Source organism: Schistocerca gregaria, chromosome 4 (genome assembly GCF_023897955.1).
Source record: "Schistocerca gregaria isolate iqSchGreg1 chromosome 4, iqSchGreg1.2, whole genome shotgun sequence".
Lineage (NCBI taxonomy): Eukaryota > Metazoa > Arthropoda > Insecta > Orthoptera > Acrididae > Schistocerca > Schistocerca gregaria.
The window spans coordinates 351630817-351654602 of record NC_064923.1 but is presented as its reverse complement, the minus strand read 5'-3'; the positions used below and the strand labels follow the sequence as shown (position 1 = coordinate 351654602).

The 23786-nt window shown below is 38.8% G+C and overlaps 1 protein-coding gene across 1 annotated transcript in view; it reads left to right on the top strand.

Moving 5' to 3' along the window:
• The window catches only part of LOC126267723 (methyl farnesoate epoxidase-like), a 134696-nt gene that overhangs the window by 27004 nt on the left and 83906 nt on the right, over nucleotides 1-23786 (top strand). Inside the window, exon 2 of the mRNA XM_049973024.1 lies at nucleotides 11378-11498. Within this exon, the coding sequence (XP_049828981.1) occupies nucleotides 11378-11498 (121 nt within the window). The remainder of the gene's footprint in view (nucleotides 1-11377; nucleotides 11499-23786) is intronic.

Below are 23786 nucleotides of genomic sequence, written 5' to 3'. Positions count from 1 at the left end.
TGCGTTCTTTATTCATTTTAGAGATGTATCAGCCACCCCTTCACCACTTAGCCGAACAGTAGGGGTCATAAATCCATCAATTCAGTCGATTGATGGCTGTCACAATAGCACTCATGCTGGTTTAAAATGGAGCAGAAGGGGTGGGTAGCACTCTCACAAGGGAGAAAGGGGAGGTATAAGGGTACAGTACCCTTACGTAGTATCGATTAGGCACTATGCAGAGATCATACATGGTTTAAGCAAAGACTGCAGTGCAGTCAACAATGTGTGAGTGAGTAAGCAGTAGTCCAGTGTTGGAGTCCGTGGGTGGAAGCCAGCTTTGAGAGGCTAGAGAGAGAGGTTGCTCGGTAGCGAGGCTGGAGATGAGTGGCAGAATGGCACTCAGTGTTTGATGTTCATAAATTGAGTGATTTAATTAATGAATTCCTGCATTTAAGAAAGGAGATGTTGTCATTTAGTAGTTTTCACAACAACGGTAGTGGACAAACAATGAGTCGACTTCACCTACAGCATATGCCAATAATTTAGTTCGGTGCGGAACTGGGGAGGGGTTACATATGGCGACCGTGAAAGGACTTCGATTTCACAGCAATCTTCAGAAACGACAGAGAAGACAACACAGCAAATGGTGAGTCCGCAGCATTTCAGCACAGCAGCGTTTGGAAATTAAGTGAACTCAACATTGTGTAGGCATGAACAGGAACAGGGATAATCAATAGTGTTACTGACTTTTAAGTTGCGAGTGAACGTTTGAATTTAGAGCAAGCATAAGTTATAACGAACAGTGATTGTTGTGAACAGCGTTAATAAGGTTAATTCAGAACAAAACGGTAGTGTTACTAAAGACGAGGTAGGACAATTTAATAACGTGCTTGATGGAGAACAAATTAATGTCATGGAAAACACTACAGTTAAGTCGGCAGAGGACAGTGGTACTCTTAGTTTTCATTTGCCTAACAGAAGTTCAACACCGATTGTTATCCAGCAAACAGAAACTCCCATTGTCAGTAAAGATTGTATATCTCAATTGTTAGAAGCAATCAAAAATGTTCATGAGGAAAATAGACAGGCGCGTGTAGAAACAAGAGTGTTTCATTAGGAAAATAAAATGGTGCGTGACGAAATAGCAAAATTTTATGAGGAAACAGGGAAGTTCCATCAGGAAATCAAAAATGATTATCAGACACTAACTAATACGATTAGCAATTTGCGAACGGCACTCACCAACTCATTTGAACAAAAGCATGATGAGCTCCGAAAAGAACGTCAAGACAAACATGAGGCCTTTAGCAGAGAAATTACAGATCTTAAATTTCAAGTTGACGGACGATCTAGGCAAACGGAAGATTTTATTTGCAAAGTTAATGACAAAGTTAGGGTTCAAGATGACGAAATCGTCAAAATTAAAAGTACTTGTAAAGCCAACAAAGAGTCGATAGTTAAGAAGGTTAACGGCGTACAAACGCAACGTGATGAACTAAGTGATGAGGTACATGAGATACGACGAAAGGTAACGAACAACGACACAATGTCAAATGGAATTACTAAAGAAATTTTGCGCGAAGAAATTAATGCAGCATTACATGAACCAGAAAACTATATTATTGGTTTGCTTCAAGTAATTGTTGACAATGGACTGAGCGGTCGAAAATTTCATGTATATGAACCGAAACAAGGCATCCACGCAGTTGCGTTCATTAGATAATTTAAACATGCGTTTCCGAGTCATACGGAACGTGCTAAAATTGATACTTGCATCAGCCACGTGAAGGGTGAGCCACATATTTGGGGTGTAAGTGTATCCGACAATTACACCAAGTACGAAGAATCTGAAACAGCATTTTTTTAAAAAAAAAATTGTCGAAAGAAAAACAGTGGGACGTAAAATCAAAAATTCTCACACCGCCAAATTATGCAAGACATCACTGTACAATGCGTGAGTTTAGGCAAAGGTACTGGAACGTCAATGCATACTTGGACGATCCGGTTAAAGAAGAAGAGCTAATGCTTATATTAATCCAGAAATTACCATTTTTGGTGGGTGAGAAGTTAGCACTCACACCACAGTTAACAATGGATCAAGTGTGTTTGGAATTGCTCAATGCCGAACGCGATCAACGTGAGCGACACAGTAATAACAAACAATTGCCCGAATCGTCATAACAGCCCAGCGCGGGAAGGAATCCCAAGTAACGAACGACCGAAAGTATTTGATCGCCGTGACGATGATAGACACAGGAGAAACGAATACAATGTACAAGACGGATTCAGGTCAAATCATCCGCCGAGCCGGCCACACAGTGACAGAGCAGAGGATAGTATCGATCGCCAATTAAGCAATCTTGTCGCTATCCCCACAATTCCTGTTAACGGCGTACGTATTGTCAGTGCAATTGGAAACCGAAGCAAACCAATTAAAGGACAAGCATTACTAATATTTTGTATTCAAGGGGACGAATATGAGCAGAGTGTGTTAATTGTTGGTTCTCTCAATGTTAGGCTAGTTCTCGGAGTTGATTGGTTGTCAGAGATGAGATGCTGTATTAATTTTGAGGAGAATTGTCTGCGGACGTGGAGAGATAATAAAGAAATAGGTATTGTATTCAAAGGGTTTATTATGGATAATAAGGTCGCTGCGGTCGTGAAAATAAGGATGATGTGTTATAGAGGAGAATATGAAGCTGTCACTTTAAACAATTCAGAGAAGTGCGCTAAGCTGCAAGAGAGGAACGAGGAGGATACTCTAAATTGTATTGAAACCAAGATTCGAGCGATAGTAGACTTGACTGAAGCAGAACGAGAAGAACTGAGGGAACTACTGAGATGCTACGTCGATATATTTTCAAAGATACCACGATTCATTAAAGGATATGTTCGTAAAATTAAGGTAAAGAACCATGAACCAGTATGTGATACGCAATAGCACTGACAAAAAAGGGAAGCTATTAACAAGGAAATACAGAGGATGTTGAATAATCAAATAATTGAGCGCTCAGATAGGGAATCTTCAAACCCAATACATGCTGTAGTAAAGAAGGATGGCACAGTTCGCATTGTTCTTGACGCCGTGCAATGAATCGCATAATTTTACCACAGCGTGGTCAGCCAGAAAACCTGAAGTTTTTGTTACAAAGATTCAAAGGAGTCAAATATCTAAGTAGCCTTGATTTGACTAGTAGTTAGTGGCAGTTAATGGTAGAAGAGAATAGTAGAAAGTATACAGTATTTCTTTATAATGGTAGAAGTTACCAATTTCAGAGAATGCCCTTTGGCCTCTCGATTTCTTCAGCGGCTTTTATGAGAGCACTGAATAAAGTTTTAGGTGAAGAGTTGTTGAAACATGTAACGCTTTATGTTGACGATATCTTGATTAGCACAGCTTCATGGGAAGAATATTTGGAAATTATTCATCGGATACTTGAAGCGTTTAGGAAAGTTAGAGTGACTGTTAACCTGGGAAAAACCGGAATGCGGCAAGTCGCTAATTAAATTCCTTGAGCATATTATTCATCGCAAGGGACTGAACCGGATCCAACAAAAATGGACAAAGTAAGAAATTTTCCGTCATCTAAGTGCCGTAAGCAACTTAGGTGGTTTTTGGTTTCTGTAATTTTTATCGTCGTTTTCTTTCTGGATGCTACCTATCTTCTCCTGTATTAATGAACTTGCTGAAAAAAGATCCTATATGGAAATGGACTCATGAACATCAGGAAGCGTATGATTCAATAAAATACCAACTGTGTGAAGCATCTATCCTTCACCACCCTGATTTAAGTGAAAAGTTTTACCTTGGCACCAACTCAAGTGATTATGCGCTTGGCGCAGAATTATATCAATTAATTGAAGTCGATGGAGTTATTGAACATCATACTATCGCATTTGCGAGCAGCGCACTCACAAGCTGGGAGCGAAAATATACTGTCACGGAAAGAGAAGCACTTGCCATCGTTTGGAGCTTCGAAAAGTTTCGCTTTTATCTATTTGGAAGGCATACTGTCGTAGTGACGCATCACGAAGCATTATCATTCTTGATGAATAGCAAATTGATGCAAAATAGGTTAAACCGGTGGTCGTTAATGCTTCAGCAATACAGTTCTGAGATTCAATACATACCAGGAAAGCAGAACGTCGTACCAGATGCGCTGCCAAGGCTTTCAGAAGGACAAGATTCAGTTAATGTTGCGCATCCACGCCAGAAAGATATAAGGATTCATTTTATGCGAAGTGTTGAAGGCGAGCGTCATATATCCAAGATACTGCGGAACATCAAACAGGATCAGGACGCAGACGAAATATTGAGGATGGTTAAAGAAAAATATGATGGTCCGAATGCCGAGAGTAGTGGCAAGATACGTCAATATTATTTAAAACAAAATGGTATTCTTTACCGGCGAAGCAACTTGAAATCTGATCATCGGAGGCTATGTATACCCAAACATGTAGTGGATGAATTAATAAGATACGTTCACGTGAGCTATGATCATTTTCGGCCATGTAAATGTATACTAAAATTGCAAGAGAACATCATCTTCGATAACATGGCACGAATTTACGATCAATTCTAAAATCCTGCGATCTCTGTCAAAAAACTTAAGTGTCTACGATTCAGCACAAAGGTTTCATGCATAGCATTATACCTCAAAATCCCGGTGAAATTTCAGCTCTCGATCTCTATGGACCGCTACCCAGATCAAAAGAGAATTATACTCAAATTTTGGTTGTGATTGACGTCTTTTCGAAATTTGTACGCCTTTACCCACTCAGGAAAGCCAACAGTAAGATCATAATCAAGAAACTCAGGAAAGATTACTTAGTAAATACTGTCAAACCAGAGTGCGTTTTATCGGACAATGGTCGACGATTTCGGTCACACTTATGGAAAGATTTTATTAATGATGAAGACCCGCGTCCAGCCCGACTGAACGTCAAATGCGTGAACTCGGACGTTTATTTCGTGCACATGGTGGGAAGAAAGATAAAAAAAATAGATATAACGATTGACCGATGTTCAAACAGTAATTAACAGTTTGTCGCATGATTCAACGGGATTGCCGCCATGTACCGTTCTCTTTGGAAAGAAACCTGACAGTATCCTTCATGAATACATTTCCTTTCCGCAAGAGAAGGAAATTACGCTAGAGGAGCGCTTTAAAATCGCGTTGGAGACGATGAATAAACGAGCACAAGAACAGAAGCTGGCACATGACCAGATAGTGAAGCCCATTACGTACAAAGTCGGTGACTTACTACTTATTCGAACTCATACGAAATCATCAAGTGCAAATGAAGAGATACGAAAGTTTCATCACTACTACAGAGAACCATTCAAAATTAGAAAACTTGTTCACCCTAATTCTGTTGAAATGAAATGGTGCAGTCCGGTCACTATCATAGCCTACGACATGTAGAAAACATTAAACCGTATCATCTATAAGAAGTGTTGCAAGACAAGAGATGCTCTGAAACTTCGAGTTCGAGTCTCAGTCGGGCACACAGTTTTAATCTGCCAGGAACCAGGAAGTTTCATATCAGCGCACACTCCGCTGCAGAGTGAAAATCTGTGTGGAAACTGGCAAAGAAAAGTATCAAATCGGTTGAGGTGTTGTGCTGCGAAAGGACGTTGAAAATTGTGTGGAATGATAAAATAAGAAATGAGGAGGTCTTTCTAGAATCGGCGAGTACAGGATTATGTGGAGGACTGTGAGAGAAAGAAAGGACAAGAGGATAGGACATGCTTTAAGATATCAAGGAGTTACCTCCATAGTACTTCAGGGAGGTGTACACGATCTATCGTGGAGGACGCGATTTTAGAGGAAAATACGCGGTATATAACCAAGGACGTACGGTGCACGTGTTGCTCTGAGAAGAAGGCAACAGCACGGGAGAAGAATTCGTAGCGGGCCGCATCAAACCAGTCAGAAGACTCAAACTAGAAGAAAGGATTAGTTAAGGAAAATCTTGGTTACGTGAGTAACGAGTTCAGACGAACTCAGTCGTTTCAGGACCCCTGGTTTGATTGGGATGGGGTCAGAGAGGGGGGCCGGGGGAAGGAGAGAGAACTACTTGTAACATTAATGTGAATGGGTAGTGTGTTAATATTACGAGCAGCTCTTGTCCTATGATTGTTTCCCCATCTCCAACCTCATAAGTTGTATGTTAGGTTCGCCAGCCTAAGTTCACTTTCAGAGCCACGTGAGACAAAGGCCGTCAACCTACTAGACTTAAGTGTTTCGACTACTTCAGTCTCAAATATCTGAAATGCGTTCTGAAAGTTTCCTTTAATGTAATTGTTTTGATTTACTTTCAGATTTCGTACTGGCTTGGCTGATTGATTGTAACTTGTCTGTTGTTTACCGTTGAGTGACTTTGTGCATTTCCAACTGCGAGAGAATGGAAATATATCTGCCTGCGAAAAAAAATAACAACAACAACATTGTGTTATTCGGTTCATATCATTTTGCCTGTGTGAAAATAAATGGATAAGAGAAGGTAGCTCTTGTGAGTTAGTTATAGTGGACAGTAGTAGGTAGCTACTGTGTGCTAGATGCAATCAGTTTTAAGGATTTTATGCTGTCGCGTAAACATTGTGCAGTGCGTGAGTCAGAGACGCGTCTATAAACAATAATAAGAACGCGTGGCGCGAGTGTTGTGGTTAGTACAGACTGACGTGCGCGCGCAGTGTATTTTGTTTCCCCACTGCCGTAATTCCGTTTTGTGTTTGTGTTTTGGCGAGTCGCTATGGTGCCACCGACGTGAAGCAATGCGCGCGCAGCGCGGTCGTCACATGTTAGAACTGCAGCAGAGGATGTACCAATCCCTACTAGGACCTAGCACGCAGCGCGACTGTCGCCTGTTCCAGCGCTGCGCTAGCCTGTCAGGTTGGCGAGCTGTGTGGAACGCGAAACAATGGGGTACTGACGTCAGCGACCAGCTGATCAGCAACAAAAACAAGCTTCACGGCGCGAGAGTCGCTGTTATGACACTGTTACTAAAATTCCACCAATTTGCAGAGACAACGAGTCTACAGTCCCCGACTGCTTCGATGCCACAGCCCTATAATTCATCGAAAGCTACGAATACGTGTGTTTTGCATCGCCTCATATAGGGAAGTGAAAAGGCAGAGTAGACAGTGAAAGTGTTATTGTTTTTGCGGTGGTATATGCCCGGAGGCATCGATGCCACAGCCCAGTGAACCAGCGTGTGATTTATGTCTCAACATATAGGCAGGAACCTAAAGCAGAGTAATTAGATATGAAGTGCTATGTAAAAAAAAGTGTTTTCCAAGGTGATTATTTGTTTATGGATTACTTTCCAAGGTATGTGCCTTTTGTCAAATTTCTTGTATTACTAACCCTGTAAACTGTGTACCATAAATATAACAGTATCGCATTTTCAAAATATGCTGCCGCTTGGAGTGCTAATTTATGTGGGGTAGTAATAGAATATTTTCCTGTGAATATTGTGTAGTAGTTAGAGTTGTCTGTTTATTATTTTGATTATTTTTTGATCACATTCATTCAGTTAGGCCTATGTTTCCATTAATTCAATACAGTGACTATCTGATCATTAGTATTTAATTCATTACAAAAAAAATATTAATGAACAAGCTAATAGACATTTGTTATTCGTGTATCACAGTTAGCAATACTATTTATTTGGGACGTTACAGCATTATGTTTCGTGTTGCTGTGTTAATTCAATGGCATTATGCAGTGTGCACAATCATTTACGATTAACCTGGCTTATCTTGTTGCTAATTAGTGAGTGATTTAATGATATAATTTTATTAATGTACTGTGATTAAGTGATACTTGAATTTCGTAAACACCATTTTCCTTACACAAATGAGAATTATTCTTAATGACTTGAGGTTCTCCATTAATAAGCCAATAGTTTTGAATTTATAATGTAATTTTACATTTTTTTTCTTTTTTGTCTTTCAATATATTTTTCTACTTTAATATTCAAATCTAATATCACCATTACATTTTTCATATTAAAGTGTTATTTTGGTGGGGGATATGTAAGGATACAGTACCCTTGTGTAGTATCGATTATGCACTGTGCAGATATCATACGTGGTTTAAGCAAAGACTGGTGTGTAGTCAACAATGTGCGAGTGGATGGCAGTAGTTGAGTGATGGAGTCCGTGGGTGGAAGTCGGGTGTGAGAGGCTAGTGAGAGAGGTTGCTCGATAGCAAGGACAGAGATGAGTGGCAGAATGGCACACAGTGTTTGATGTTCATAAATGTTTGTAAATTGAGTGATTTAATTAATAAATTAAAGCATTTAAGAAAAGAGATGTTATCACTTAGTAGTTTTCACAATAACAGAAGTGGACAACAATAAGTCTCATGACAAGGAGGAAAGATGCTAAAATAATTATAATATAACTTCACCTACAGCGTATGCAAATAATTTAGTTCGGTGCGAAACTGAAGGGAGGTTACAAGGGGGATGGCTGGGAATCTTTCTTGCTAGGGGAATGGGGATAGGGATGGTTGGTGAACTATTTCCTGCAAACTGACTAAATAAAAAATATGCAAACTGAATTTTATTAATCAATAATATGTCCTCTATAATGTAATTGACTTTGATCTGAATTTATTGTCATGTGATCCTTCTTTCTAGCAGCACAGAACAGACTACGTCTTTTTTCCTGCTAACTCTCAAGTGGACGAAGGGCAGGGGAAGTGGGGGTAGGGAGGGAGGAAAGGAGGGGAGGGTTGGGAGTTTCTCTCATGATGGGGAAAAGTGGCCCAGAACTGAACTGAAAAGGGGTGATAAGAAAGTGCCCCAGTACTGGCACCCCTTTTTCCAGAGGGATGGGATGGGTTGGCTGTTATAAATGAATTAGCATAACAATAGGTTAAGGGGAAGGGGATAGTTTACCCCTCAATGTAATCTTCCTCCTAAATGTATGCAACCCATACAAACAAAGTGCACCACATCACATTTGCTTCACTACTATCTTGTAATGAGGATAAATGGTTTCCAATTCGATATATTCCCAGGGAATTTCGAGTCCAGCATTCACACAACAACAAAGGAACGCCACCTAAATTTCTTAGCCACAAAGGGTTTCACGCATACATAAACATATACATAGACACACACAACACATCTTCAATTTAGTACTATTAGATAGAATAGCTCAAAAACAATACTATTTTGTGTTTTTACTGACAATACCGTGTGTAATTTTAAGTTCACTCTTTAACAACTCAACTGTTCTTAAGCCAGGTCATCACGTTACTTCTGTTATTTTCTGGCAGCAGACTACGAATTGTGTGAAGTTGTAAAAGATCGTGAGCAGGTCTTCCTCTTCAAAAGTGCATAGCTTTGCCGCACAACACATACTGTACGTCATAGTTCTAGTCAAAAATCTGCGCTCTGTCGAATATATGACAATGTTTGTATCACATTTGTTTTAATGCATAACAAACAACACTGCCGTGTCCACTAGCATTGGCAGTAGTATCACCCTCTCCGAAACAACACAGAACCTCACCATCACCGCACGCAGATTGCAAAATAAATGAGTGTAAGTTAAACTTACGCAAGAAACGGCACAGTACTTATATTAAACAACCATCTGTTGTTTACTTCATCTGCTATTGTTACAAGTCGCAAAGCACAACTGTCAAGCCACTAAGTTAGCTTGAGGTTTCTGCAATACACCTTCTGTTCACTTTCCTCTCTTGCGTTCTCCATTTCCTACCCAGAATTTTTGGAACAGATTTGCATTGGATACTGTCCCATCTATTACTATTTTTCTACATTTTGTTCTGTTTTCAGCTTCGTGCATATTTAAGCCAATTTCCCCTTTGCTAAGCCTTTTGGATTTGCCTTTTAATTTTATTCAGACTGCTCTACTTTCTTGTCTATCTTCTACAGGTCATTCTGTGGCTATGCCGATATAAGATTACTTGTTTTTTACTAATTTCGTCTATTTTTTCTTCACAGTTATATACTTCCATATTACTTATTAATTTAAATGTTACTGCCATCTTTATGCCAAACCACCTCCACTAGGATATTGCCACGAACAGAAATGCAAGATACCTGAAACTCCTCCCCCTACACTTATTCACTGAGTATGAGACTATTTCTGTACTGTAGGTCTACTTCCTAAAATCTTCTCTACAATCTTTACTTCTTTGTTTCCTTTTATTAACTTAAAATGAGTGTTTGCCATGCTTATGTGAATTCTGGCCCATTAACTCTCTGGTAAATGTAAATTTTTAGGGAATGACTTTTCATCACAGACATCTATTTTTTAGTGAAATACCAAGTTCAGTTTCCGTAATTTTGCCGAGATGGGTCCTTTCTCCCCCGTTTTAAGCTGATTCACTTTTCCTACCCACTTTATTTAATTCTTTAACGTTGTAATCTCTTCTAATTAAATTGCAGTCCTATGCCTAGAAAGTTGAAACAGCCATTGCCAGACTTCCCCTAAAGGAGAATGAAATAATAATAATAAAAAAGGGATCATCGTAACAATACTTTTTTCTGTGCTCTCTGTCTGAGTGCATAGCAATAAAAGAAACTGTCTGTCATGCCCCTGACAGTGTTTTGCAGAGCATGCAAGCAGATGCAGGTGAAAGGGAAGGAATGTTAGGTTTCACGTTCCTTCTACAAGGGGATAAGTGAGACTGGCCACTAGACTTACTGGAGAAGGATGATGTAATATATTGATTGTGGACTTGTCCCTTAATCATCCTACCAACTGCCTGAAATAATTTAGAAAATCTGATGGAAAATCCAAACAAAACTGACCGCTCGAGGCATGTAACCCCACCTCTCTGAATTCGGATCCGGTGTCACAACCAGTGCCCTCACTCTTTATCAAACGTTTAAATCAAATTCCCACCATTGCTTCGTATTAAATACGAGAGGTTTTTTGGTATAATAACATAGCGACGTCATCCAAAGGAAACAGTTTGTTGGTCAACAAAAGAATTTGAAGGTGATCGCTCACTGTACACTGGGTTACAAAACTCGCAGATGTTGCTGGCAAGGGCGTATAATTATAAGTAAAAGGAAAAAACTCTTCCATTAAATTTCTGAAAGATATTTTCTTCTTGCTCGTATTGGTATGAATACCATCTACCCAGAGACTCCTATTTATTCACTGTTGACACAAAAGTTTTCTGAGTATCGTACCGCAACATAATGTAAACAAAGGAAAAGAAAACGGCTGTCCTGGAAAAACCAAGGCTTCGGACGCGGTTGCAGTGGCATTCTTTTGGTTTCTCCAGCATAGTTTGTTCACATTATGAAGCGGTTCGACACTCAGAAAACTTTTATGTTAAGTGACTCAAGTAGTACAAACCTACACAATTATATTTAACAAAAATCCTTTATTGTTTTCCAGAAACTTATTGAAGACCACAAGGCCACATATGTTCCAGGGAAGAAGAGGGATCTCATAGATGCATATTTGTGTGAAATTGCAATAGCTGAAGAAGCCCAAATTAATAACAGAACATTTATGGGTAAGTAATGCGCAATAAACTTTATTACACGCTTATATTTTAAATATGATTGATCGGGTGAGTTGGATGTTACACATACCTGTTGTATTTTGCGCCTGCATCTATGATCAGTCTCTGCAAAGTCTTTAACCGTCTACAAAGTTCTCTCCTCTATGCGGATACTGACAATTACAATTATTGCAATTTCCTCAAATGGGGATCATCGCAATTACATAAAAACATTCCTTTATTAATGGCGAATGATGCATAAAAGAAACATTTATAAATTTTTCTAGGACGGTAAAAATGTTATACTTACAACTCTGTTTTCATCAAAAGCTTTACATGAAAAACTCACGCTGGATGTGGTGGCAGAGCGGTTCTAGGCGCTTCAGTCTGGAACTGCGCGACTGCTACGGTCGCAAGTTCGAATCCTGCCTTGGGCATGGATCTGTGTGATCTCCTTAGGTTAGTTAGGTTTCAGTAGTTCTAAGTTCTAGGGGGCTGAAGACCTCAGATGTTAAGTCTCATAGTGCTCAGAGCCTTTTGAAGAAACTCACGTTTGTCCCGCGTCCTAGACTGGCTCGATGAATCATCGAATGTAATTGTATGGCAAATGTCTGTAACCATTTGGAACAGTGGGTGTAACGTAGCAACCAACCTCACCGCCATTTGGTAGCACTATGGAATCACTTTGACAGCTTTATTCCACGACTAAGTCAACGATTTTGTGTGGTTGCATAAAGATCATGTTAATCTATGGAGCTATGTACATTAGTAGTAAATCTTTGCTAATGTTCGTTGCTTTTGTCTTTCCCTGTTTTATCCATTACTGTGTTTTGTGATGTCAGTAAAGTTGTATTATTTTTAAATTTTTAGTCAGTTTGTTCGTCAAAAATTTTGTCTCGATATTTACGCGTCTTTATGTAGATTTCTATTTATTCCATAGAGTTCATTATTAGGTCCTTTATTGTTGTGTGGAAGATTTTCATCGAATTTTCGATCTGCTTCACATTGTGATTATTGTGAAAAATTCTACATAAGCCAAACAGGCAGAATTTTCAAAATTACGTACCTAGATCACAGCATAAACAGTGTCACAAACCTAGTCACAGAATTCAAATACATACGAACAGAAAGCCACAGTGTAAACCAGGTCCAAAATGCGATGCAAATTTTGCACGTAGCACCAAAGGGCCCAATAAAGGTTTTTTTTTAGAAGAAATAGAAATTAGTATACACAGACACAAACAGCTAGACAAAATTTTTAACGAAGAAACCGATTTAAAACATAAAAATTATATTCACAACTTTACTGAAACTACAGAACACGACAATGGATAAAACGTTAGCAAAGAATTTGCTACAACTACTCAAAACTCCATAGATGAAAAAGCTAATTATGTAACCATACAAAACCGGTGACTTCGTTGTCAAATCAAGCTGTTAAACTTAGGAAAAATATTAAATACCTGTTAACGAATATTCCTCAGCAACAAATTCCTGCTGAGACATTACATATCTTCAATTCCGTCTGCGCTACACCTACGATTCGGAGTAGTACAAGGTATCAGACAGTGAAAACGTTAACGATGTGTCAGGAAGGAAGTACCACGAAACATATACATAAAACAGTTATTAGTTACAAATGAATACAGATATATGCACTAACAACTGCATATGTTTCTGAGCCTCATAATGGCCATGAATCCGAAATAAGCGTACAGCAGTAAAACTAATGCCGTAATAAAAAGTTTTTGTCTAGCAGCATTTTGGGTTACTAAATAAATAATGTCCTCATACGGGATCTATAACTCTGCAGGTCCAGAAGAATTCAGAATCTCTACGGGATCTTATCAGCACTTCCAGCTGGAATCACGAAAGATGGAGGTGGAGTTAAGGCTTGTTCTACCCACCTAAGTCACGCATTCTTCGACAGCCAATGATTGTTCACTAGTGTTCTGAACGCTCTGCATTGAATCTCGAAGCAGTTTGTTGCAAGTTATCAACTCTCGTGGTAGTGATTAAGTAAAACATTCCATTTAAGCAACCGAGAGACATAATATACAGGATAAACGCTTTCTTCAAGCGCATACCACGTGTGCCGGCCGCGGTGGTCTCGCGGTTCTAGGCGCGCAGTCCGGAACCGTGCGACTGCTACGGTCGCAGGTTCGAATCCTGCCTCGGGCATGGATGTGTGTGATGTCCTTAGGTTAGTTAGGATTAAGTAGTTCTAAGTTCTAGGAGACTGATGACCACAGCAGTTGAGTCTCATAGCATTGGTAGCCCTGCGCCTGCTACACGGACGTCTGAGTCACAGCTCTTGTACAAGATAAGTAATTTAAGTAGTAATAAACTGTTTTTTAACACTTTAAACTAATTTATTACGTTAATTATAGTGCTCTGCAAGCGTACCATTAAAGGTTTTTGTCTTACTCGCGTATTTTCACAGTAATCACGTAAAGTTCGTTTTGTTTACATATCGCGGCCAGGCCGAACTTTTGAGTTTTCAGATTAAACTTCATACCGCAATCTTAAGTGCATTTACTGATAGTTTAGTGTGCTAAATACGTTTGCTGCCCCTTTATATCTGTAGAGTATCGTCATCTCTTAAGTAATTTCCAGTAAAAAACTTCTGAACCACTGTTTACATAGTCGCGAGTAGGCCTAATTTTTCGTACACGTATTTTCATTGTTTTCCGGTAACTTAATTGTCTTTCTGTCACTAAAATCGATTTGTACCATGAGTGTAAAGTGCCTGACGTGTCGTAGGATCGTTAGCTCCGGGGTCTGGTGTGATGGATGTAGTAACTTTTTTCATTGGGGCGACTGTAGTGGCGTGGGAATTGGGAAAATGAGCGAGACTCATCAGTGGTTCTGTAGGCTATGCAGTAGAGATAGGAAGATTGTGGAACAGGAGGGGAAAATTGCTGCCCTTCAGGCTGAGTTAGATGAGGCTAGGCGAGAACTGGGCAGGTTAAGGGGGAGAAGGGTAAACAGGGGTGGGAAGTGGCAACAGGCATGAGGAACAGGCCAAGAAATTCTTCTGACAGCTTTGTTATTAATGTACAAAATAGGTTTGACCTGTTGCCTCAGTCAGAAACTGATGAGCCTCTCATAGAAGTAGATGTAGACAGGGCTCAACAAGCTTTCAGCAGCAAATTGATTAAGAATGTAGGGAAGTCTGCAAAGAGAAAGAAAGTCTTGTTGCTACGTAGTTCGCATGCTAGGGGTGTGGGCCAACTTCTGCAGGATGAATTAGGGTTGGATTACCAGGTCACAAGTTTTTTCAAACCTAGTGCTGAACTTAGGCAGGTTACAGAGGATTTAGGTTCACTATGTAAAGGTTTTACTAAGGAAGACATCGTGGTTATTGTGGGTGGGCCGGGCAACAGTATTGACAGAGATCCGGGGTACAGCATAAAGTGTGACCTGGAAAAGATTGCATCGGCATCGAATCATACCAGTGTTGGGTTTGTGTCGGTTCTGGAGCGCTACGACCGACCTCATTTGACCTCTTCTGTCAGGAGAGTTAACTTGGAGTTGGAACGGCTACTTGGATCTGGTACAGGGTCACACATTGGTGTGGTCCCTGTTGATTCACTCTGTAGGTGGGACTATGCTAGACATGGCCTACACCTCAACAGGAAAGGGAAGGGTAAACTGGCTGGGCTGATAGCAGGAAATTTAAAGGGGGGAGGAACTACATCTCATGGTGGAAACTCTTTTTTAGTGTAAGATCAGTGTCCAGTGGGAAACTCAGCCAGGCAAGTACTAAAGATGTTAAAAAAGTTCAAGATACTCACAAAAGTAAAGTGAAAAATAATGTTAGTATATTTCATCAAAATATTGGGGGATTGAAGAATAAAAGTACTAAAGATGTTAAAAAAGTTCAAGATACTCACAAAAGTAAAGTGAAAAATACTGTTAGTATATTTCATCAAAATATTGGGGGATTGAAGAATAAAATTGATGAGCTTCTGCTTTGTTTAGAAGATATAGAAACCAAGAATGTAATAGATATACTATGCCTGTCTGAGCATCACATTGTCACTGATATGCAAAAGGTTAGCATCAATGGGTACAAATTAGCTGCACATGTAAGTAGAGATAATATGATGAGAGGAGGAGTTGCCATATATGTCAAAAGCTTCCACAGTGCAAAAAATTTAGAAACTAAAAAATTTTGTGTAGAGCAACATATGGAAGCATGTGCCACTGAACTTAAACTAAATGATGGCACTTTCATAATTGTAACAGTGTATAGGTCCCCCTCAGGGAATTTCCAGCTATTTCTAGAAAACTTGGATGCTTTGTTGTGCTATCTGTCAGACAGGGGGAAGCAAATTATCATTTGTGGGGATTTCAATGTTGATTCCCTGAAAGAGTGTAATAGGAAGAATGACCTTTTAGTATTACTCAGTTCTTTCAATTTGAGCTCCGTCATTGATTTTCCTACTTGGATAACAAAGAACAACAGTACATTGATAGATAACTTTTTTATAGACCAAGATAAGTTTAAGGACATAAATGCTTATCCTGTTGAGAATGGTCTTTCAGATCATAGTGCACAGCTTGTTACAGTACATGACATAGCTCCATGCAGTATAATAAATCAGACTTTCAAAGCAGTGCGTTCAATTAACAATATAAATATTGCAAACTTTAGGGAAAGCCTACAGCAGCTAGACTGGGATGAAGTGTATAAGGAACCCGATGCAAACTTGAAATATTACTTATTTCACAATACATTTTTAAGGGTATTTGAAAATTGTTTTCCCAAGAAAATAGTTAAACATAATTCCAAGAAAACATATAAAAAACCTTGGCTAACTAAAGGAATAAGAATATCTTGCAACCGTAAAAGAGAACTGTATCTAACAGCAAGAGGGAGTACTGACCCCGAAATTGTTCAATATTATAAAAACTATTGTGCGGTACTAAGAAAAGTTATTAAAAAGTCCAGAAGCATGTGTATCATGTCTGAGATCAGTAACTCTGATAATAAAATTAAAGCAATTTGGAATATTATTGAAAGAGAAACAGGGCAACCAAGAGCACAGGAAGACTTTAGTGCAATAAAACTGAATGACAAGTGCACTAACAAACAATCAGAAATTGAAAATATTTTGAATAATCATTTTTTAAATGTTGTGGAGAAAATAGGATCTAGATCTTCACTAGAAGAGGCAAGGCTATTAATAGAAGAGGCCATAGCTGTGCAGTTTGAAACAACTATAATTCCACCAACCTCTCCCTCTGAAATCAGTAAAATAATAAACTCACTGAAAAGTAAAAGCTCTTACGGAATTGATGGCATTTCCAGCAAAGTACTTAAAGCTTGTTCCCCACAGATAAGTAGGATTCTCAGCCACATATGTAGTAGCTCTTTGGAGCAGGGTGTTTTCCCTGATAGACTGAAATATGCCATTGTAAAACCATTGCATAAAAAGGGGGATACGTCGGATGTCAACAACTACCGCCCAATCTCTCTTCTGACAGCTCTATCAAAAATTTTTGAGAAAGTAATGTATTCAAGAGTAGCCTCCCATATTTGTAAAAATAAAGTACTAACAAAATGTCAGTTTGGTTTTCAGAAAGGCTTTTCAACAGAAAATGCTATATATGCTTTCACTGATCAAATATTAAATGCTCTGAATAACCGGACATCACCCATTGGTATTTTTTGTGATCTCTCAAAGGCCTTTGATTGTGTAAATCATGGAATTCTTTTAGATAAGCTAAATCATTATGGTTTGAGTGGGGCAGTGCACAAATGGTTTAATTCATACTTAACTGGAAGAATGCAGAAAGTTGAAATAAGTGGTTCGTGTAATGTTAAAACAACAGCTGATTCCTTAAACTGGGGTGCTATCAAGCACGGGGTCCCACAGGGTTCGGTCTTAGGTCCTTTACTGTTCTTGATATACATTAATGACTTACCATTCCACATTGATGAAGATGCAAAGTTAGTTCTTTTTGCTGATGATACAAGTATAGTAATAACATCCAAAAACCAAGAACTAAGTGATGTAATTGTAAATAATGTTTTTCACAAAATTATTAAGTGGTTCTCAGCAAACGGACTCTCTTTAAATTTTGATAAAACACAGTATATACAGTTCCGTACAGTAAATGGCACAACTCCAGTAATAAATATAGAATTTGAACAAAAGTCTGTAGCTAAGGTAGAATTTTCAAAATTTTTAGGTGTGTCCATTGATGAGAGGTTAAACTGGAAGCAACACATTGATGGTCTGCTGAAACGTCTGAGTTCAGCTACGTATGCTATTAGGGTTATTGCAAATTTTGGTGATAAGAATCTCAGTAAATTAGCTTACTATGCCTACTTTCATTCACTGCTTTCGTATGGCATCATATTCTGGGGTAATTCATTGTTGAGTAGAAAAGTATTCATTGCACAAAAACGTGTAATCAGAATAATTGCTGGAGGCCACCCACGGTCATCCTGCAGACATCTATTTAAGGATCTAGGGATCCTCACAGTAACCTCACAGTATATATATTCCCTTATGAAATTTGTTGATAATAGTCCAAACCAATTCAAAAGTAATAGCCGTGTGCATACCTATGACACAAGGAGAAAGGATGATCTTCACTATGCAGGGTTAAATCTGACTTTGGCACGGAAAGGGGTAAATTATGCTGCCACAAAAGTCTTTGGGTACCTACCAAACAGCATCAAAAGCCTGACAGATAGCAAACTAACATTTAAAAATAAATTAAAAGAATTTCTAGATGACAACTCCTTCTACTCATTGGCTGAATTTTTAGATATAAACTAAGTAAAAACTTAAAACTTAATCATTAGTGTCATGCAATATTCTGTGTAATGTAATTTCTTGTACAGACATCTTTTATTAACCTGACACGTTCCGCATCATTACGAAGTGTCGTATTCATGATATATGGAACAAGTATTAATCTAATCTAATCTAATCTAGTGCTCAGAGCCATAGCACGTGTATGCGAGCAGCGCAACTGTCTCTTGGAGCCGGCAATAAATCAAACTCCGTCGGAGCCCCGACCTGCACGATAGAGTGGGGTAGCGCAGTGGTTAGCCTACTAGACTCGTATTCGGCAGGACGACGGTTCAAACACGCATCCGGCCATCCTGTTTTAGAGTAAATTTATGTATTTCACGTCTATGATCACAAATATTGTAGCTCCTCAGAGTACCGGTTTCGGTCAGCAATGACGATCTTTAGATTTGCGGCAAAACACAAATATAACTAGTGGATGTCTACAGCTTAAAACAATAAAATAGAGCATGACGAAAAGCATTATTGAAATACATGTGGAACTTATGCACTTTAAATATGACGAGGCATACCTGTATTATAGAAAAGCATGTCGTAATGTACTGGAGCCGTGGTGACATCGTCAAATGTTAAACACAAAATCAGCACCACCATCGTCATGCATGTATTAAATATGTTATATGCTATAGTCATCTTGTCAGCAGTGCTACTGTTAAAAACAAACTGCCGTGCAGCAGCCACAAGATGTTTGTCTCGCAAGCTCGCTCGCCAGATGTCACTACTGTATGCATATACATATTCTTCAATGATGTAATTATAAGATATACCATAAAAAGAAGAATACAATCAGTAGTTCACTTGCCAGGTGTTAAAGTCATTACAGTAACGAAATCCAATAAATTAAGACACGATAAAATTCAGGTTCTTAAAAAGGAAATAGATAAAGGAAAATAATTCTGATACTCTCCAGTGACAAATTATGGACGAAAATATAAAGGAGTAAGTAATAACCAGCTTACAGAGTACACAGAATAATTTAAAAGTGACAGACACAAAGAGTGAAATAAGCCCACTGAATGAAAACATGTTGTAGCAAATAACATAGGTCAACGATGGAAGAACTTTTTTTCTGAAAATACCTTATTCTTATGTTTTTTGGGTGAGAAATCCAAATATGATACTTAAAAGACTATATTAACCACCACAACTTCACATTTTACAGTATATATATATATATATATATATATATATATATATATATATATATATATATATATATTAAATTAAGCGATTATTTAAAAGAATTTAACAGCTTTTATATAGTTAAAATAATTTAAAAAGGCGGTGTAATGAATGTAGATGACGTTGATAGCACTGCTGAAAAACATTTGCTGTTGTGGTGAATTTGTGATTACAAAACACCAAAGAAACATTACAGACTATGTGAAAAAGTTTTATCTGTCATACTTTGGATCTAAACTTGGTGCTCAAAATAAATCTGGGGTTTCACATAAGGTATGTTATGTGTGTGTTGAAGATCTTGCAAAATGGTGCAAAAAGGAGAGAAAAGCCTTTGGATTTGATGTTCCTATAATATGGAGACAGCCAAGAAATCATTCCAATGATTGCTACTTTTGCAGTGAATTCGAAAAGCCGGCCGCGGTGGTCTCGCGGTTCTAGGCGCGCAGTCCGGAACCGTGCGACTGCTACGGTCGCAGGTTCGAATCCTGCCTCGGGCATGGATGTGTGTGATGTCCTTAGGTTAGTTAGGTTTAAGTAGTTCTAAGTTCTAGGGGACTAATGACCACAGCAGTTAAGTCCCATAGTGCTCAGAGCCATTTGAACCATAATACGAAAAACAAGAAGGTAATAATCTACCCTAACCTTCCATCCGCCATCCGACCAGTAGGGCATGGTGCAGATTTGCCAGTTCCTGAATCACCAGATGATTTAAATTCTATTCCAACAGAAGTATTTTCTGATGTACAATCTTATTTACATGAACCAGATGATGAATTCCATTGTAATTCAGAAAGTCTAGAGCCCACATTGTTTACTCAGACCGAGCTTAACGATTTGGTTAGGGATCTGGGCTTAACGAAAGAAAAAGTTGAATTGCTTGGCTCTAGATTAATAGAAAAGAATTTATTGACAGTTGGAACCACATACGCATGTATAGAGAGAGAGAGCAGCAGTTTTCAAAGTTTTTTCAGCAAGAAGGTGATTTAGTGCACTGTTCAGACATTCTCGGTCTGATGAATGAGTTTGCTACTGAATACGAAAAGGAAGATTGGAGACTGTTTATTGATTCATCCAAAACTAGTTTCAAGGCTGTTTTTTTTTACACAATGGTAATATGTATGCTTCTACACCTGTTGGACATTCTGTAAGTATGGAAGTAAGCTATGAAAACCTAGAAATAGTGCTTCATAATATAGGCTGTTCTGCTCATGGTTGGATGATATGTGGCGATCTAAAAGTAACATACATGCTCGTTGCTCAGTGAGGTGGCTTTACGAAATTTCCACGTTTCTTGTGTGAATGGGACAGTAGGGCTAGAGATTAACACTGGTGCAGAAAGAACTGGTCTGTGAGGGGGTCTTTAAACCATTTACGCAAAAACCTTGTAGGTCCAAAAAAACGTACTCCTACCACTTCTACATATAAAACAATGGAACTGTTTGTAAAGGCTTTGCATAAGTATGGGCCATGTTTTAAGTATCTCTGCCAAAAGTTTCCACACCTTTCAGAAGATAAACTAAAAGAAGGTGTCTTTGTCGGATACGACATTAGAAAATTGATGTTTGATGTTAACATTGACTCCACAATGACCTTAAATGAGGAAGAAGCATGGGCATCATTCAAGCAAATCGTTAGAAAGTTCTTAGGACATGAAAAAGACCCAGAATGTGTTTCTATTATAGCTACAATGTTAAAGACGTTTGAAACTTCAGGATATTTAATGAGCTTGAAAGTTCTTTTTTTGAACAGTCACCATGAGTGCTTCCCGGACAATATGGGAGATGTTAGTGAGGAGCAAGGAGAGCGTTTTCACCAGGACATTAAAGTGATGGAAAAACGCTACCAACATGATGGGGGACTACTGTTAGTCACTACATCGAGAAGTGCAGCAAGCGATCTGTCGTAGAAAAAGTTACAAAAGAAGCTTCAAAGAAAAAAGAGAAAGAAAATACAAATCAGTTCCAACTGACAAGTGAAACCTCTATTAACACATATAATTGTTTTAGGTAGCTTACTGTAAATGCTTACGTTGTAACAAAGCGTTTTATTAATTTCCCCCTTTACCGTATAGCATAAGATTTTTATACTATATAATAAAAAGCATACTGCTCGAAAACTATGGGTGGTACAAAAAAGCTAAGGCAAGATTCCGATTCAACTAGTAAAAATCTATAAAGATTAGCTACAAAAGTAAAAAAGCTTTTTAAAAAAATTTTCGTTGGCCTGTGTAATCAACGGGCTCTGTTGACGCTACTGACAGAATGCCACATAGGCAAGAAGTGGTTGGACGAATGTAACCGCCAGAGGGCCCCTCGTATCATACGACAAGCCGTTCCAAGAAAAGAATGATAAAACCCAGAACCAGTCCATTAACAAGATTATTCAGTTAGTGAAACATGTTACATAAACAGAGAAGGGACACGAAAACACTCGAGGTATATGCTGAACGCAAGAGAAACGACATAGTATAGAGTGCTTTACAAACTCGTTTCGTTTTTTTCACGTGTTTTCATCTCCCTTCTCGGTTTATATAACATGCTTCACTAACTAGATAATCCTGTTAATGGACTGGTACTGGGGTTTAGCATTCTTTTCTTGGAACGGCGCGTCGCAGAGTACGAGGGCCGTGCAGGCGGTTGCGTTCCTCTAACCACGCCTCGCCTGTGCGGCGTTCTGCCAGTAGCGTCAACAGAGAGCGCTGATTATTTACTACAGTATGTTTTCATCCATTGGACTTCTTTCGCTCTTTGTTTTTGTCGTTTTATATTATTATACTTACTCCTTTAAATTTTCATCCCTAATTTTTGCCACTGGAGCGTATCAGAATTATTATCGCTCAACTTCCTCGTTGTAAACAATCTACCTTTTGTCATGTCTTAAGTCATTGGATTTTATTACTAAAATAACTATTACATCTGGTAAGCATACTACAGACTTTACTAACTGTATTCTGCTTTTTATTTATTTCGTATAGCTACATCATTGAAGAACATGTGCACGCATACAGTAGCGACATCTGGCGAGCTTGCGAATCAAACATTTTGTGGCTTCTGCCTGGCAGTTTGTTTTGAACAGTCCCACTGCTGCCAAGAAGTCTATAGTATACACCATGTTTTACATATGTATGACCATGTTGGTTTTGTGTTTAACATTTGACGATGCCAATATGACGGCGAGGAAGAAGGGGGGGGGGGGGGGGGGTGGCGTGCGAGCCGTGATAAGTCGCCTAAGACCACGCGACTACCATTGTGCGACCATGCCACTACGTCTCCAGTACATTAGAATATTCTTTTTCATAAATAAATATTCCTCCTCATATTGAAAGCGCATAATTTTCGCTTATGTTTCAGTAACTCTTTTCGTCATGGCCTATTTTATTATTTTAACTTGTAGACATCCACTAGTTATATTTGTGTTTTGCTGCAGATCTGAAGATGGTATTTCCTGACCGAAACCGGTAGTTTGAGACCCTGCAATATTTCTGATTATAAACGTGAAATAAAGTTATTCTTCATTTTCGGATCACTATTCTCTTCACGTTCATGTCGCAGCTTTTGAATTCTGATTTAGGTTTTCTGTGATTGCCTGAATCGCTTAAGGCATTGTTCCTTTGAAAGGGCACTGCCGCTTTCCTCCTCCATCCTTCCCTAATCCGAGCTTGTGCTCTGTCGGTAATCACCTTGTTGTCGACGATAGGGTTAATACTAGTCTCCTCCTCCTCCTCGACCTACGCGAACCGTCGTCGTTGGTGAATCGGACTAGAGTGCTTTCAGCAGGATGTAACATATTTGAGGAGACTTGGACTCTTGCTGAATTGAGGCTATTATCAGGGCTAAGTAGAGGTGCGTTACAAGGAATGAGCGAGATATCTCCAGGCGTTGGTTAGTACTTTGTACGGGGCGTTTATTCGCATAGCGCTGTAAAAGAGATCTGCTGTCCATAAGCAAAGTAAATATTTCAGCTGTTCTCAAGAGAGGGTCTAAAAATTTGTAGAAAACCAAACAATATCATCTAAAACAGTTGCGTCATTGTTACTTATGCAAACGACAACTTTTTTGTACAGGATCAGTACATTTTGTAAGTTACTTGAGAAACAATTTGAAACAGTTTCTACTATGGATATTCTAATTTGTGTCAGTTCTGTGTGAATGTGTGGTCCTGAACTCTCTGCGTTTATAATGCGTTATTGACTGAACAACAGTGGAGTGATTCGGTGAAAGAAAGAGAGGAAAGGAAAGTAAGGAGCTATAACATGATACACTGACCAACTTCCTCCCATTAGCGT